Raw genomic sequence first — 18,686 nt, 5'->3', positions numbered from 1 at the left:
AATCATGTAATTTCCTATATATATTTTTTTAGTGGAGGAAACTGAAAAGACGTAAACGATTGATTTATATGTATTGGATGTTGGTCCTTAGTTATTAAACAAGCGATAAATCATATAAAAGATGAAAAGTGTATGCATGAAACCAAATAACAGATGAAAAATGCGGTTCTTATTTTTTTTTGCTTTTGATTGTCTAAAGAAGTGGTTTAGGGTTCTTGTCATCCATAATAAATTATCTTGACTATAGGGATGAACATTTCATCTTGAAAGTGGAACTTGTTTTAATTTGGGCCAAAGTCATTTTTTTTACAGAACCCTAGCGAATGGAATGGATATCGTTCGAGACTTCGAGTGGAATGAATATCATCATCATCATCATTATTAGAAAAAAAATATACGAAAACTTCTCAACTTCTAATATGGTGTAATATTAATTCATAAATTTGTAGGTGCGTCTATTTATTATTCCCGAATTTGTATTTTTGAACACAATAATTCCTAAAATTGCTTAACATTTCTATAATCGTCCATACCACTAATTGACCAAAACAAAGTTTATGAATTACTGTATTCAAAAATGCAAGTTTAGGAATTATTATATTAAAAAATGCAAGTCAAGAATTACTGTTTCCAAAAATGCAACTTCGAAAATAAATATATGTATCTACAAATTTAGAAATTAATATTACAACAAATTAAAAGTTTGGAAATTTTTAGATATTTTTATTATTATTATTATTATTATTATTATTATTATTATTATTATTATTATTATTATTATTATTATTATTTTATAATATTTGGTCCAGATAGGATTTGAACCAATAAATGATGATCAAGACTTTCAAACTAATTTACAATCATAACCTCCTTTTTTGCATTTTTTTTTGGGGTCAAGACTAATTAAACGATTTGAGGTATTCGTCAAGATGTGGAAGTCGATGATGGTCGTCATAACTATACATCATAGGCACGGTCCTCGCAAGATTCAGGCAAGCCTTTGCAAAAGAAGATCTCGAGAACGGCTTTGGGTTCAGACATTCTTCGTTCAAACACTTCCAAGCCTTAGATATCATTTGGACAACATGTGTTCTTGCCTCTCCTATCGTTGACCCTTTATTCTGGTTCATGTAACACTCTATGTATGACCCATCAAACCCATCTTGGTTCTCGTCCTGCACCATTTTAGGGCTAGGGTTTTACATATCTCTGTTTATACAATATATATATATATATATATGTGTGTGTGTGTGTGTGTGTGTGTATTTTACCTTGGCAGTTCCGAGATCATCCCAAAGTCTAAGGATTGCAGCCGTTGATGAAACGATCTTAGGGTTACTTTCGATTAATTCAACTTTCTCTTTGGTGATTTCTCCACCCAACAGGAAGAAAACATGAAGCATCACCAAATGGGCGCCTGAACTCTCCATCCCATTCTCAAGATACTCTTCCGTGCTTGGCAAGTAACCCTTTTCAAACCATTTTGCCTCTACCAAAAATGCCCTGCACAGCCTCCCCCACTACAACAACAAATTTATATATATACATATATAATATGAATAATTTGGAATAACCGATGAGCATTACCGATTTTCGAAGAGAATCCATCGGATTCCATCCATATTTTTGATACACCTTGAGGCTAATCTCCACTGTCACCATGTCTAGAGCCTCGAAACATACTCTCATATGACTAGGCAAGTTCTCAAGCTCTTCATAGTCCCATCTATATATACGTAATTACATAGATTAAGAATTCATGTTTATATATATATATATGTACATGTGTGTGTGTGTGTGTGTGCTGCATATAAAAGAGTATACCTCTCGACAACATGTGTGAAGCTGGTGAGCTCTTCTAATCCCCCATAGACATCGAAAATGTCATCTATTACATAAATTAACGATATCGGTTTTGTTAGATCAAGCCTTTGGTCCGACAAGTCACGGTCTTGGAGGATCGCCATGGACCAAGTGCACCATTTTAATGGCTGGTCTCTTGCTTTTCTCAATTTCTTTGCCAAACCAAGATCTCTCCACCATCTGCAAGAACAGAAGGAAGGCGATTATGCAGCCGTTGATGAAACGATCTTAGGGTTACTTTCGATTAATTCAACTTTCTCTTTGGTGATTTCTCCACCCAACAGGAAGAAAACATGAAGCATCACCAAATGGGCGCCTGAACTCTCCATCCCATTCTCAAGATACTCTTCCGTGCTTGGCAAGTAACCCTTTTCAAACCATTTTGCCTCTACCAAAAATGCCCTGCACAGCCTCCCCCACTACAACAACAAATTTATATATATACATATATAATATGAATAATTTGGAATAACCGATGAGCATTACCGATTTTCGAAGAGAATCCATCGGATTCCATCCATATTTTTTATACACCTTGAGGCTAATCTCCACTGTCACCATGTCTAGAGCCTCGAAACATACTCTCATATGACTAGGCAAGTTCTCAAGCTCTTCATAGTCCCATCTATATATACGTAATTACATAGATTAAGAATTCATGTTTATATATATATATATGTACATGTGTGTGTGTGTGTGTGTGCTGCATATAAAAGAGTATACCTCTCGACAACATGTGTGAAGCTGGTGAGCTCTTCTAATCCCCCATAGACATCGAAAATGTCATCTATTACATAAATTAACGATATCGGTTTTGTTAGATCAAGCCTTTGGTCCGACAAGTCACGGTCTTGGAGGATCGCCATGGACCAAGTGCACCATTTTAATGGCTGGTCTCTTGCTTTTCTCAGTTTCTTTGCCAAACCAAGATCTCTCCACCATCTGCAAGAACAGAAGGAAGGCGATTATGCGTGTGTGTGTATATATAATCTGCTTACATTTTGGAATGTAAAATTGCTATATAGCCATTGTTATTTACTTGAAGTTTTGAGATATTTCCTCTTGATGCAATGACTTCAGCGTTTTGAAATCAATCTCAGCCACACTTTGTAGCGATTGCCACCACTCTTTTTCGCCACCGATGTTACTCCTCATGCTTATGAATCTTTTGTTTGTTAGTCTTGACAAGGTTTTATGCAGGGGTCGGTCCAAAATATCCAATATGATTTGTCTTTGTCCAGTCTCTGTTGTCAAGCAAAGTTCTTTAAGGCGATTAACCGCAAATTCTCTGGCGTTATCAAGCATTTCTTCTCCTTCTATACTTAGCTGTGAAGCTTCGAACAGCTCTAACAAACCCTTTATGTCGTTTTGAAGTTCGTCTTTAAATCCCCCGTCTTTATCTCTAATGACGTCGAAGGTACCTGATCGATGTTATATCCAACCAACATGTATCATATAAGTAAAGTGTAACGCATGCCATATTATACATATTTTCAGAAAATGAATATCGTATAACGCATACTTTGCGGGATATGGTGACCTCCCTGTCTCAGCAATCGGAAGCAAAGAGCGACTTCACGAAGATCATGATGACCATAGCATCCATATCGACAACCTTGCTTGTAAAGCGTTCCCAAGATTTCCTCGACTTCGCATCTAAAATGGTGGTCGATGCCTAGACGTTGAATGGCGTCGATCATCTCCAAGCTCTCAAACTGATTCTCTCCATTTTTACTCGCAAGTATGTTCCTTAGCTTCTTGATGGTGAACTCATGCGATTCCTACGAAACAAGGAATAAGAAAAAGACATTAATTAAAAAAAAAAGGGCGAAACTTTTTTTTTTTGGATAACGGTGGGAACCCGCCATACGGCCCTTTGGACCGGACCCAACCGCCCCAGCCTTCAGGCCGGACAATCGGTATGCCGACAGTAAACCCCCGACCCTGTGCAATACCCGGCAAACCACGCAAAAAGGGGGAAACTTTGCGAGAGTCTAGCCATATAGTAGAATATAGAAAAGAAAGTATTCGTCCAGAGAGATTTACAGAGTTCGGTTTATCGGTAGAGCTCGAAAACGAAGCGAAAACATAGCTTGCCCTCAATCTTTTAGCATCATTATTCCTTGGCGAAGGAGAATTGCGAAAACTCGAAATCGGAAACATCAGAAACTTGCTTGGTTCCGCAGAGAAAGCAAAGCAAGGAGCCGAAATCACATGAGCGACGACTGATGATGGGGCCATGGCTTAGGAACAAAAGCTTTGGAAGATCTCTCTCTCTCTCTCTCTCTCTCTCTCTCTCTCTCTCTCTCTCTCTCTCTCTCTCTCTCTCTCTCTGTGTGTGTGTGAAGTTGTGATCATATATATGCATGAGAAGATAATGGCATGAAGAGAGGGAAGAGGGCAGAATATAAATAAGCAAAGTGCTGTTGTCAGATGGTTCGAGAACTAAGCATGGTAAAGGATGAAGGCATTAAATGTTCTGAAGTGAAGAAGAGGAGCTGGAATTTATTGGTGTAGACCGGTGTTGAAGAGCAGTTGAAAGTGGTTATGCATTGTACGTGTGGGGTTGTGATGTTTCGGATTTTTCGTGACTCCTGCAACAATCTTTTGGGGCTTTTGATGCTGTATTTAAGTGGTTCTACGTCTTGTTTTTTGGAGACACGGAAAATGAAAAGGTTCCGGATTGATCCTCTGTTCTTGTTCTAAGAATAGAGTGTTGGTGTTTCATTTAAGAGGGTTTCCACTCTCCAAGACAGAAACTTCAAGTACGATACGATATTCTAACCATGGAATGGAGTCTGATTTGTCCTTCCGGATTGAGTGGTCGAAGCTCACTCAACTCAAGGACAGTTTCACGCGCGAAACATGTGATCACATCGTTTTTATATGCATTTTCTTGGCGACATTTGATGCATTTGCTACTAACTTCGTACATGTAGAGACCATCTAGGGTATAAATATAGAACGCGGTGTTCGCATCAACGTGCGGACACTAGAACCGTATCTGTGGTTGAACTGAAGAACAAGAAAACAACATAACCGCTTGAGGTAAGGTTAACTGGCGTTCACTTATTACCATGTTTTATTATTTGTATTGTTCTGTAATTTTGTCACTATTTGTCAAAAATATGGTATAGTATTTTTTTTTTTTGGGTCAAATTGAGGATTACCAGGAAAGAGTACCGTTTTCCAAATCCATATATATATATATATATACACACCTAAGTTTGGTTTGTTAGTTCAAATTTAGTTGAAAAGCAAGTATATCTAACACATATATCATATAACAAATCATGTTATATATCACATTTATAGCACTTTCTTTCTTTTTTTTCTTATATGTAGAGGATTTATTTGACTATGAGATACAGAAACGGATATTCAAATCCATATAAGTTTGATCATATGACACTCCCCTAAATTCAATTTTAAACATGGTGTTTTTTACTTAGCACAAGGCTGTCCATGTTGAATTTGTAATTTTATTTGAATCCTTAAAATCAGTTTTAAGAAATGTGGTCGACGAGCATAGGAAGAAGATGAAAGTTTTCGAGCAATTTCTCGTTCCCATTCACGTACAAATATGAAGCTGGTTTCCATACAGAGGATGGAAGAAAGCTAACCCTCATGCAAATGGGAAACAGAGCCGGTTAAGTTACAAACCAAAAAAAATACTACACTAAACCGAAAATAACCGAATCCAATTCACTTGAAAAGTCCTTTCCTTTTCCGTTGGACATACCAGCACACCAAGGTGAGAGTTTTAGCAGAAAATTTTCAAGTAATCCAAGAGAGAAGGCCAGATGAGTTTCATCACAAGCATTTGCTGACATCAAATGAGAAATGACTGGAGAAACCCCCCAGAGAGGGTAGAATCAGTCAGTAGCCATTGATCTGCCTCCGCGTCTGTGTCGTCAACCTAGAGAACGGCACTTGCACTTGAACCAGCTTTTGTCCCGACAACCCTCCTCGTTGCAACTCGTCCTCTCCTGGTACGGGCTTCGAAAACGCCAGTGCAAGCTCCACTGCAGAGGCCACTTTCCCGTATCTTTGCCCCGTTCCTTCCGCAGATTCTGGTTTCCGGGGTTCCTCGACGGGTTTTCTCCGCCACGTCTCTGGGGACGGATGTCTCTCGTTCTCTCTCGTGCTGTTGTTCCTCTTGCTGTTGTTATCATTGTTGTTGGGACGGTTTCTCATCTGTGTTTCGGATATGTCTGCATTGCTTAAACTCCGGTTGTCCTTCTTTTCGACTTTTCCCATTCTCATCTCACGAGAAATATTATTCGATGGACGAGAAGGGAATGCTTGATTCGGGATCCTTTCGGTTTTGGAAGCATTAGGTTTTACCCTTTTTAATATAAACCAGCACAAGAAGTAAAAGCCGAAAATGAGCTTTACATGCCTAAACACACATGATCTGAATTTCAGAATAAGAAAGAAACTAGAAGAGCTTAGATGCATCTGGTACCTTTCGAAGAGTTGTTCCGACTTGTTATGGTCAGTTTCATCGATACCCCGTTCCTTCAATACCTGATCACAGTATAGGAGTTGCGATTGAGATGCAAACCCGTCAACACTGACTTGCAATTAAGTCCAATGACGGCAAACAAGCAACTAAATGAGAGATCAAATCGTTGGTCGGTTTCTAGAGAAACAAACCCGACTCACCAGTTCACGAGGTCTTGCACCACCAAAAACCGCATTTCTGTATCAAGATCGAAAACCAGTAGGTACATAATAGAAACACGATGAACACTGCATCATATTTGTATCACATTGCTCTATACAACGATATCAAGAAGCTCAGGGCATGAAATGTTGCCAATTTGCAATGAAAAAGATCCCAGGAGATAAAAGAACAACAATAAACTCTCAACGTTCTCTGATATATCCGATTTCTTAGATATATAAAAGTTATCGACGATCAGCATAAAGCATGCTGCATACAGTATTGGCCAGTTACTAATTACAACCAAATTCCAAAACTTAACTAGGAAATTCTTTCTCATCACTACTTATATGACCCTGAGCTCTGAAATAATTAATTTAACATTTGTGATGTGAACGTAATAGAATCAGCGGGTTAAGAAAGTTTGAAACATCTTTACCTCTCCCTTTCAGTGTTTACAAGTGGCTGAACAAGCAGCTGCGATATTGGCTTCAAATTCAGCTTGGGACGTTCAGCCTGCAGGTTATCACTCTCATCTGCAGGTGAACCAGGTTTCAAAATATTCATATTCTTGCCTGTCACGTTAGTGATGTTACCATTTTCACGCTGAACAACAACGGAGGCCCGGATTTCCTGTATTAAAAGGGTTGAGTCATCAGAGCAGAGAACACAACAATCAATAACAGAGAAAGCTACATGAATACTGAACAGATACCCATATATATACCTTCTCCGCATCATGCAAAGGCCTCTTAACGTTTTCAAGAGGTTTGGTTCGCGGCAGTAGTTTCAGCTTAGGTCATTCCATAGCTTCAGAAGGTACTGTTGGCTCTGCTGAATGATTTGGATAAATCCTGTTGTTTCTGAATAAAACATCGAACTTGCAAATTGTTGCTCTAATAACCCATTGACTTGTTTGACCACAATTTCAACCAATTGGAAATCCACATTGGTCCAGAAAGCTGATGTTAGCGTGTCCATCTAACAAATTTTAAATGATTTTTTGTCACATCAGCATTTTTTGGGTCGAAATTTAATCTGATTTGAGAGTAAATAACGTCGGTTTTCCGGACCAACGTAACAAAACATAATCAGATTGAAGGTTTATTCAGTTAAAATTGGTTGCGTAGACATATGACATCAGTTTTTCGGGCCAACATGGATTTTTGATCGCCTAAAATTGTGGTCAAACAAGTCAACGGGTTATTGGAGCAATAATTTGCAAGTTCGAGGTTTTATTCAGTTACATGTTGCAAGTTTGGGGTTTGAATGACAGTTTTGCAAGTTGACGATTTATTTGTATATTTTTTTTGCAAGTTCGAGGTTTTTTAGGGATTTTACCTTTATTATTATTATTATTATTAGAGATAAATATCTGAAAATTTCTAAAGTTGTAATTTGATGTAGTATTAATTCATGAACTTATATGTGCGTCTATTTATTTCCGAACTTGCATTTTTTAACACAATAATTCCTAAACTTGCTTAACAGTTCCATAATCGTCCATAACACTAATTGACCAAAACAAAATTTATGAATTATTGTGTTAAAAAATGCAAGTTTATGAATTATTGTATTAAAAAATGCAAGTTAGGAATTACTGTGTTCAAAAATGCAAATTTGAAATAAATAGAATATCTACAAGTTTAGAAATTAATATTACATTCAGAAATTTTCAGATATTCGATCGGTTACAGATTAATCGGTTACGGTTATTTTGGGATCGGTTATTTCAGGTTATTAAAACTCATAACCAAACGGTTAATGAATTTTATTCGGTTCGATTCGGTTCGGTTTCGGTTCGGTTCGACTCGGTTTTGTCTATGTCAAACTATAACCAAATAAAGATTCGGTTCAATTTCGGTTCGGTTATAATATTTAAAAAATAATTCATTTATAATTAAAAATATTTAAATAAAATATAATATAAAATATTATCGTAATTATTTTAACATCTAAAATATAATATCTAAATTCATATTTTGGTATAAAACTATTAAATAAATAAAGATTATTTTTTCTAATGTTTATATCACACAAACTTTAAAAACAATAAAAACAATGATAAAATACGTTTAAAATATAATAAAACAATGATTAAATTAAGAATATAGACATTCATATATATATATATATATATATATATATGAAGATATATAAACGGTTTGGGTCGGGTCGATTCGGGTTCGGTTAATTCGGTTTATGAAAATTTATAACCAAATGGTTAATAATTTTTCATCGGTTCGGATTCGGTTATTTCGGGTTTTGAAAAATCATAACCAGTCGGTTATTTAAATCGGTTCGGTTAATAATCGAAATACCTTTATTCGGTTCGGTTCGATTAATAGCCAAATTAATCGAACCAAATGTCCACCCCTTGAATTTGATGGTGAGTAGGATCTTGTACTCCTCTCTCCACCAATTTTTCTCATATTATTATTACAATACTCCTCTTGCCACCAATTTTTCTCATATTATTATTATTACAATTTGTTGCTGGACCAATAAATGATGATCAAGACTTTCAAACTAATTTACAATCATAACCTCCTTTTTTGCAATTTCTTTTTTGGGGCCAAAACTATTTGAGGTATTCGTCAAGATGTGGAAGCCGATGGTGATCGTCATAGCTATACATCATAGGCACGGTCCTCGCAAGATTCAGGCAAGCCTTTGCAAAGGAAGATCTCGAGAACGGCTTTGGGTTCAGACATTCTTCGTTCAAGCACTTCCAAGCCTTAGATATCATTTGGAAAACATGTGTTCTTGCCTCTCCTGTCGTTGACCCTTTATTCTGGTTCATGTAACACTCTATGTATGACCCATCAAACCCATCTTGGTTCTCGTCCTGCACCATTTTAGGGTTAGGGTTTTACATATCTCTGTTTATACAATATATATATACATATATATGTGTGTGTGTATTTTACCTTGGCAGTTCCGAGATCATCCCAAAGTCTAAGGATTGTAGCCGTTGATGAAACGATCTTAGGGTTACTTTCGATTAATTCAACTTTCTCTTTGGTGATTTCTTCACCCAACAAGAAGAAAACATGAAGCATCACCAAATGGACGCCTGAACTCTCCATCCCATTCTCAAGATACTCTTCCGTGCTTGGCAAGTAACCCCTTTCAAACCATTTTGCCTCTACCAAAAATGCCTTGCACAGCCTCCCCCACTACAACAACAAATATATATATATACACATATAATATGAATAATTTGGAATATGCGATGAGCATTACCGATTTTCGAAGAGAATCCATCGGATTCCATCCATATTTTTGATACACCTTGAGGCTAATCTCCACTGTCACCATGTCTAGAGCCTCGAAACATACTCTCATATGACTAAGCAAGTTCTCAAGCTCTTCATAGTCCCATCTATATATACGTAATTACATAGATTAAGAATTAATGTTTATATATATATATATATATATATATATGTACATGTGTGTGTGCGTGTGTTGCATATAAAAGAGTATACCTCTCGACAACATGTGTGAAGCTGGTGAGCTCTTCTAATCCCCCATAGACATCGAAAATGTCATCTATTACATAAATTAACGATATCGGTTTTGTTAGATCAAGCCTTTGGTCCGACAAGCCACGGTCTTGGAGAATCGCCATGGACCAAGTGCACCATTTTAATGGCTGGTCTCTTGCTTTTCTCAGTTTCTTTGCCAAACCAAGATCTCTCCACCATCTGCAAGAACAGAAGGAAGGCGATTATGCGTGTGTGTGTATATATAATCTGCTTACATTTTGGAATGTAAAATTGCTATATAGCCATTGTTATTTACTTGAAGGTTTGAGATATTTCCTCTTGATGCAATGACTTCAGCGTTTTGAAATCAATCTCAGCCACACTTTGTAGCGATTGCCACCACTCTTTTTCGCCACCGATGTTACTCATGCTTATGAATCTTTTGTTTGTTAGTCTTGACAAGGTTTTATGAAGGGGTCGGTCCAAAATATCCAATATGACTTGTCTTTGTCCAGTCTCTGTGGTCAAGCAAAGTTCTTTAAGGCGATTAACCGCAAACTCTCTGGCGTTATCGAGCATTTCTTCTCCTTCTATACTTAGCTGTGAAGCTTCGAACAGCTCTAACAAACCCTTTATGTCGTTTTGAAGTTCGTCTTTAAATCCCCCGTCTTTATCTCTAATGACGTCGAAGGTACCTGATGTTATATCCAATCCAACCAATATGTATCATATAAGTAAAGTGTAACGCATGCCATATTATACATATTTTCAGAAAATGAATATCGTATAACGCATACTTTGCGGGACGTGGTGAGCTCCCTGTCTCAGCAATCGAAAGCAAAGAGCGACTTCACGAAGATCATGATGACCATAGCATCCATATCGACCACCTTGCTTGTAAAGCGTTCCCAAGATTTCCTCGATTTCGCATCTAAAATGGTGGTCGATGCCTAGACGTTGAATGGCGTCGATCATCTCCAAACTCTCAAACCGATTCTCTCCATTTTTACTCACAAGTATGTTCCTTAGCTTCTTGATGGTGAACTCATGTGATACCTGCAAAACAAGGAATAAGAAAAAGACATAGGAAAAGAAAAAAGGTCGAAACTTTGCGAGAGTCTAGTCATATAGTAAAGTATACCAAAAAAAAAAGTATTCGTCCATAGAGATTTACAGAGTTCGGTTTGTCATAAGTTTTCAAAGAGCTCGAAAACGAAGCGGAAACATAGTTTGCCCTCAATCTTTTAGAATCGTCATTCCTCGGCCAAGAAGATTTGCGAAAATTCGAAATCGGAAACATCAGAAACTTATTTGGTTCCAAAGAAAAAGCAAAGCAAGAAGCCGAAATCACATGAGCGACAACTGATGGGGCCATGGCTTAGGAACAAAAGGTTTTGAAGATCGATCTCTCTCTCTCTCTCTCTCTCTCTCTCTCTCTCTATGAAGTTCTTATGATATGCATGAAGAAGATAATGGCATGGAGAGAGGGAAGAGGGCACATTATAAATAAGCAAAGTATGGTATTATACTATATCTAGAGGTGGCCAATTCGGGTTTCGGTTCGAGTTCGGTTCGGTTATATTCGGGTTCGGTTATAGAAAAATTATAATCATTCAGTTTTTATATAAATTTCGGTTCGATTCGCTTCGTTTATTTTTCGGTTTGGTAAAAAGTTCAGTTTTTCAAAGAAATTGTAGGGTTTTTTTTCGGTTATTTTTTATTCAGTTCGATTTGATTCGGTTTTGGTTTTTTCGGATTTAAGAAAATCATAACCGTTCGATTTTGATGTCGGGTTCAATTCGGATACAGTTATATCTTATTCGATTCGATTCGGCTTGGTTATTCGGTTAATAACCCAAATGGCCACTCCTAACTATAACCATGGAATGAGATGTGTGGTATCTGATTCGTCCTTTCGGATTGAGTGGTCGAAGCTCATTCAAGGACAGTTTCACGAGCGAACGTGGAGATACTAAAACCGTATCTGAGGTTGAACTGAAGAACAAGAAAACAACATGACCGCTTAGCTTAGGGTTAAGGTTAAGCGGCGCTAACTTATTACCATGTTTTATCATTTGTATTGTTCTGCAATTTTGTCACTATTTGTCAAAAATATTGTATTGTTTTTCTTTTTTCGTCAAATTGAGGTTTACCCTGAAAGGAAAAAACAAATCAAGTGGTCCATGATTGAGAAAGAGAATCGTTTCTCGAAGAATCAACCACTAAAATAAATTTAAAACTATTATAAAATCGGAAAAATATAAACGACCCGTATGTTAGATCGTTAATTATAATCGAAAACGGTATTTTAGGAGAATGGATAAGGATGTATCTCTTATTGATCTCTCTCTTGAAAGTGTACAAATGGAGGAACCCAAATGACCTATTTATAGAAATTCTGAAGTTACTGTTTATGTATACGATCGATGTGAACAATACCGTATATGAACAATAAGTCATTGTGAACAATAACGATGGACTCCACCATAAATATATTTTATTTATAACACTCCCCCTTGGAGCCACCGTTAGTAAAATCACAGTTGCGTGTTTTGCTGCTGCCTCGTTAAAACCCTTATCAGTAAAACCCAATGGGATAAAACCTGATAAGAGAAAAAGAGTACAGCTACACGCTCCGCCTGAAGAAGACATCAAAGATCCCGTAAATGACACATATCCGGAAGAGCCTTAGTGAATAGATCTGCTGCATTGTCACATGATCGTATATGATCTCACCTCAATCTCCTTATTCCTTTCAAACTCCTGGATGTATGCGAAGAACTTCGGGGGGATATGTTTTGTTCTATCACTTTTGATGAATCCTTCATTGGTCTGTGCAACACACGCAACATTATCTTAAAACAATATTGTAGGCGTCGTATCGATAGGTATTCCACTAGCTTTTTGAATATGTTGAGATAGTGATCTCAACCATACTGATTTTCGGTTTGCCTCATGTAATGCAATGACCGCAACATGATTATCTGATATAGCAACTAGAGTCTGCTTTTGAGAACGTCAGGCTAACGCACACTACAAAAAAATCATCGAATTCCAAAGGATTTTCCAGCGGATTTGTCCGTTAGTAATTTTCCAACGGATTTTTAACGGTTTTCAACTGCGTTTCAACGACGATTTCCTTTAAAATTCCGTTCAAATTTCCAACGGATATCCGTTGGAAATTTTTAACGGAATTTTCAACGTATTCAATTGAAAAATTGGGTTGAAAATTTCCAACGGTATTTTCAACAGATATCCGTTGTAAATTTTCAACGGATATCGGTTAGAAATGTCCAACGGAATTCCGACGGATGTTGGTTGGAAAAAAATTCCAACGGATATTGGTTGGAATTTTTTTTGGAAATTTTAAAAAAAATTCCAAAGGAATTCCAACGGATATCGGTTGGAAATATTTTTGAAAAATTTTAAAAAAATATTCCAACGGAATTCCAACGGATATCAGTTGGAAATTTAGATTTTAATTGAAAAATCAATTGAAAAATATAATATATATATATTTATATATATTTATACATATATATTTATATATACATATATATTTATATATATATATATATATATATATATTTAAATACATGTATTTTATATGTTTATACGTATATATATATATACAAATATATGTATATTTTGTGTATATATATTTTTATATGTACAAATATAATGTGTATATACATGTATATATATATACATCAATTTGAATGTGTATATACGTAAATATATATATACGTACATATATATCGATATGTCTATATTAACCATATATATACACATAACAAATATATATATATATATATATATATATGTACATAAATATTTATATGTATAAACATTTATATATGTATATATATTAATGTTATATGATATTAGAAGTTTAATATAGAACAGTTGGATGATGGTCAATTGGAACTCTAGGGTTAAGGAGGATTGAGGTAGAGTAGTGGAAGAATTGGTGACCTACTGGGAAATGAGCTGCGGGATCGGGGTCGAGGTCAGGGTCGGGTTCGCGGTCGGGGCTGGGGTCGGGATCGAGAATATGTTTTGAATTTTTCGTTGGAAAATTCCAACGGATTGCGGTTGAAAATTCTGTGAAAAATTCCAACGGATATCACATGGTGATATATGATCATTTGTATATCCATTTTTCAATAAATACTCACTCAAACGTTTATACCACATACGTGCTGATTGTTTTAACCTATACAATGATCGTTGTAATTTGATAGCATATAACTTTCGTGGTTTTGCTTTGAATATTTCGGGTATTTAAAATCCTTCAGGGACTTTCATATAGATATTCGTGTTAAGTGACCCATATAAATAAGCAGTAACAACATCAATGAGACGCACTTCTAAATTCTTTGAACATGCAGGACTAATTGGGTATCAGAATGTAATATCATCCATAACAGGAGAATAAGTTTTCTCGTAATCTACTTCTAGTCTTTGAAAAAATCCTTATGATACAAGACGAGCTTTATATCTTATAATTCCGTTATGCTTATTTCTTTTCCGCACAAACACCCATTTACATCCAACAAGAGAAACTTCTTTCGATTTTAATAACAATATGTTCAAATACTTTTCGCTTATTAAGCGAATCTAATTGAGCTTGTATTGCGTCTCTCTATTTATTCCAACCTTGTCTCTTTTGACATTCCGAAATAGATCTGGGTTCTGGATCCTCAATTTCATCAATTTTCTTTGATATATTATAAGAGAATATATCATCAATCTCTTTGATTTTTTTTTATTTCATAATGTACCATTACTGATATAATTAATTGAGATCTCACGATTTTCATTATCTGGATTTGTACCATCATCACAAGATACTTCATTTCTTTGATTGGGAACGTGTTCCCTCGAATCGAGCATTTTATTTTTTTTTGGACCCTTTGCTCTTTCAGAATTTTTTTTTTAGAACCAATAGGTTGTCCACGCTTCAGACATGTTTTGGAATCGTTTGTTGAATTTTCTTTCATTTATTTTCTCGGAATTTTAATCGAAGTAGGAACATTTTCAGCATCTATATAATATCTTATTACCCTAGTTCTATCTGCAAATGCATTAGGTAACTGATTTACAACATTCTGCAAATGTATAATCTTTTGAATTTCTAGTTCTCGTTGTTTTGCTAGAGGATCAAAGTGGGATAATGATGGTGTACATCAATTAATATCATTTCCATTTTCCACCATTCTATAATTTTTCTCTCTCTAATGGTGGGATTTAATTTTATTAAAATGGTAATCAGCAAAATGAACCGTAAAAATATCTCCAGTTTGAATTAGTTTCCTATCTGACAATCAGCAATCTGGTTTCTTTTGACATTCCGAAATATATCTGGGTTCTGGATCCTCATTTTCATCAATTTCCTGTGATATATTATAAGAGAATATATCATCAATCTCTTTGATTTCTTTTTTATTTCATAATATACCATTACTGATATAATTAATTGAGATCTCACGATTTCCGTTATCTAGATTTATATCATCATTACAAGATACTTCATTTCTTTGATTGGGAACGCGTTCCCTCGAATCGAGCATTTCATTTTTCTTGGGTCCTTTTTGGGGTTTTTGTTTTTAGAACCAATAGGTTGTCTACGCTTCAGACATGTTTTGGAATCGTTTGTCGAATTTTTTTTCATTTGTTCTTTCAGAATTTCAATACAAGTAGGAATATTTGCAGCATCTATATAATATCTTATTACCCTAGTTCTATCTGCAAATGAATCAGATAACTGATTTGCAATATTCTGCAAATGTATAATCCTTTGAACTTCTAGTTCTCGTTGTTTTGCTAGGGGATTAAAGTGGGATAATGATGGTGTACATCAATTAAGATCATTTTCCATTTTCTACCATTCTAGAATTTTCTCTCCCTAATGGTGGGATTCAATTTTATTAAAATGACAATCAGCAAAATGAACCGTAAAGTATCTCCAGTTTGTGGCTCAAGATATCGTATAATGGATGACGAATCGTACTCAATATATACTTTTCAAAAATTCATACCCGATTTTGACTTGTGATGATCTAATTATTAATTTTCCTTTAGAACATGCATCACAAAAAAGTTCTTCCGATTGAAAAATCTTCTGGTTTTTCAATGGTTGACCATGAAAATTTTCGATAATTTTTCTCATCATGATGGCACCAGGGTGACCCAATCGATCATGCCAAACTTTCAATGTATCAGTAAACTTCTGGTTTACTATAACATGTGATTCAATCACATTGATATTAGTATAATGTAATCCCGAGGATAGAGTGGGTAATTTTTCCAACACATACTTTTGTCCCGAATTGATTAAGGTGATATATAAATACTCAGTGTCGTCCTCATTCATAGTTTCAATATGATATCCATTTTATCGGATATCTTTAAAACTCAATAAATTTCTTTGGGACTTGGAGGAAAATAATGCATCTTTTATTGTAAATTTCGTTCCTCCTGACATAATGAAATCAGCTCTTCCAAAGCCTTCGATTATTTTTATATTTCCAGATATAGTAGTAACATTTCCTTTGTTTATTCTCAGATTCGAGAAATATCTTTTATCTTTCAGAATTGTATGTGTTGTAGTACTATCTGTCAAACATATATCTTCTCATCGATCCGCAGTTTTGACCATATTTGTTTTCTATTCAAGGACAAAACAACATTGCAAAAAAGATATATTAATAGCGCATAATATCATTACTAACTTATGAAACAGAAATAGTTATATAAGACACGATAATGTATCATAAAATTATTTATACATGAGACTGCATATGTAGATAATAATGATTATATGAAGTATGCAAATATTTATATAGTTTTATTCATAACGAGCTTCATCTTCAGGATGGGCAAAAATATCAGTGAGGTCCATGTATGCAAAGTCTTTAGCACCACTAGCATCATCATCATAGTCGCTCATGACATGTTTCGTCTCAATGTCTTTTCCTTTTGTTTCTTTAATCGATTTCTGGTAAAGGTCCACCAACTGTTTAGCGGTACGACAAGTAAGCGACCAATGTCTCGTCATTCCATACTGGTGGTATGTACTTCTTTCATCCTCTTGTTCTGATGACCATGTGCTACCCCTTTATTACTGTTAAAATTATGATTTTAGGATGAATTCCCTTGATCACATCCTCTGATCCATCTTCTGCTGGCACCACGATCGCGTCCTCGACCTTGGCCTCGGCCTCTACCTCAAAAATAACCACGTCCTCGGCTATTATAAGACATAACATTCACTCCAGGGAATGATGTTGTTCTGTAGCATTTGCTTCAGGGAATGGCTTGTTTTCTGTAGCTTCGCTTCCGGGAATGGTACAGATCCAATCGGTCGTGATGCGTGATTTTTCATTAACAGCTCATTATTTTGTTCAGCCAATAGGAGACATGATAAAAGCTCCGAATATTTTGTATACCCTTTTTCTCGATATTGTTATTGGAGTATAATATTCAAGGCATGCATAGTAAAGAAAGTTTTCTCCAACATCTCATTTTCAGTAACTGTTTCTCCACATAATTTTAGAATCGAGGTGATTCGATACATTGTCGAGTTATATTCACAGACATTCTTGAAATCTTGAAATCGGAGGTGCATCCGCTCATATTTTGCCTTGGGGAGGATCACCGTTTTTTTATGATCGAAACGGTCTTTTAATTTTAACCAAAGATCTGCAGGATCTTTGATTGTTAAATATTCATTTTTTAAATCATCATGAAGATGATGTCGCAACAGTATCAGTGCCTTTCCCTTATTCGCGTTTGATGTACCTTTTTTTTAATAGTGGTTGTAACGCCCCGAGGCCGCTACGGAATATCAAAGTTATCCCCACACACCAACACGAGACCTTTTATCGTGTTTTGTCCTCACTCGCACACATCTCGGAAAGTACTTCCCAGGAGGTCATCCATCCTAAGATTACTCCAAGGCCAGCACGCTTAACTTTGTAGTTCTCTCGAGATGGCTAACCGAAAAGGTAGATACATCTTGTTGTTATGAGTAGCTCAATTAATTCTTTTAAATTATCTTAGACTGTGTAGTCTCATACCTACACAGCCATCGAATCCCTCTCATTTCGGTGCGTCTGATTCATCCTTATACCCCCTACCCGAAAGTTCATCAGGAGTCGCCCCTTGTCCATGTCTCTCGCACTGGCGATCACTCCCCGCCCTTCTACGGTATCATGGATTGTCACAGTGGTATCAAGACTTTTTGATTCGAGATGCAACTCAGTATCCAACTGCAATGATACGAGGACCTCGAACTCGATATTTGTCATTCTTACCATTATGAATAAACAAAAAAAAAAGTCATACATTAGCTTTATTCATTATCATGGATAAGACAACATAGCGAAATACATAATTACATATAAATTACTATAATTAGTAAAACGTAAACAAGAGATAAGATCGCAACGCAAATTGAAAACAAAAATAGATCGGGATTTTTGTCGAATAAAATACTAAACGTTGCTGCTAAAACTGCTAGAACAAAGAGAATTTTAATAAAATTTATCTTGAGAATTTTTTTTCGGTGGGAGAAGAGAAGAGAATGAGTTGATTTGGTGTGAGTTTTTTATTGAATGGGTAAGTGTATTTATAGGGTAAAATTTATTATTTCTAACCGT

The 18,686-nt window shown here is 35.8% G+C and overlaps 2 protein-coding genes across 2 annotated transcripts; both read right to left on the bottom strand.

Annotated features, from left to right (window-relative positions):
- Nucleotides 1-872: 872 nt before the first annotated feature.
- LOC104818931 (S-(+)-linalool synthase, chloroplastic-like) lies at nt 873-4,144 on the bottom strand. Its single transcript, XM_010548740.1, has 7 exons — nt 3,910-4,144; nt 3,386-3,644; nt 2,903-3,284; nt 1,825-2,043; nt 1,588-1,726; nt 1,272-1,520; nt 873-1,175 (listed from the first exon to the last, which is right to left on the bottom strand). The coding sequence occupies exons 1-7, from the start codon at nt 4,102-4,104 to the stop codon at nt 900-902; spliced, it is 1,719 nt and encodes a 572-aa protein (XP_010547042.1). The 5' UTR covers nt 4,105-4,144; the 3' UTR covers nt 873-899.
- Nucleotides 4,145-8,954: 4,810 nt separating this feature from the next.
- On the bottom strand, nt 8,955-11,469 carry LOC104818943 (S-(+)-linalool synthase, chloroplastic-like). The gene is made up of 7 exons (XM_010548751.1): nt 11,198-11,469; nt 10,821-11,079; nt 10,340-10,718; nt 10,024-10,242; nt 9,779-9,917; nt 9,463-9,711; nt 8,955-9,380 (listed from the first exon to the last, which is right to left on the bottom strand). Exons 1-7 carry the CDS (start codon nt 11,396-11,398, stop codon nt 9,114-9,116), a joined length of 1,713 nt encoding a protein of 570 aa, XP_010547053.1. The 5' UTR covers nt 11,399-11,469; the 3' UTR covers nt 8,955-9,113.
- Nucleotides 11,470-18,686: the final 7,217 nt, after the last annotated feature.

This window comes from Tarenaya hassleriana, unplaced genomic scaffold (assembly GCF_000463585.1).
Source record: "Tarenaya hassleriana unplaced genomic scaffold, ASM46358v1 Cleome1, whole genome shotgun sequence".
Lineage (NCBI taxonomy): Eukaryota > Viridiplantae > Streptophyta > Magnoliopsida > Brassicales > Cleomaceae > Tarenaya > Tarenaya hassleriana.
Note: the sequence above shows the minus strand (reverse complement) of the source record. Positions and strands in the feature narration are given on the sequence as shown.

What these genes read in the sequence shown, in the direction of transcription:
- LOC104818943 (XM_010548751.1), bottom strand. Translation starts at nt 11,398, where the DNA reads ATGGCCCCATCAGTTGTCGCTCATGTGATTTCGGCTTCTTGCTTTGCT. An exon ending in GAAATATCTCAAACCTTCAA is followed by an intron (nt 10,243 to 10,339) that starts GTAAATAACAAT and finishes CTGTTCTTGCAG; the next exon opens with ATGGTGGAGAGATCTTGGTT. An exon ending in TGGATTCTCTTCGAAAATCG is followed by an intron (nt 9,712 to 9,778) that starts GTAATGCTCATC and finishes TTGTTGTTGTAG; the next exon opens with TGGGGGAGGCTGTGCAAGGC.
- LOC104818931 (XM_010548740.1), bottom strand. Translation starts at nt 4,104, where the DNA reads ATGGCCCCATCATCAGTCGTCGCTCATGTGATTTCGGCTCCTTGCTTT. An exon ending in TTCACACATGTTGTCGAGAG is followed by an intron (nt 1,727 to 1,824) that starts GTATACTCTTTT and finishes ACGTATATATAG; the next exon opens with ATGGGACTATGAAGAGCTTG. An exon ending in TGGATTCTCTTCGAAAATCG is followed by an intron (nt 1,521 to 1,587) that starts GTAATGCTCATC and finishes TTGTTGTTGTAG; the next exon opens with TGGGGGAGGCTGTGCAGGGC.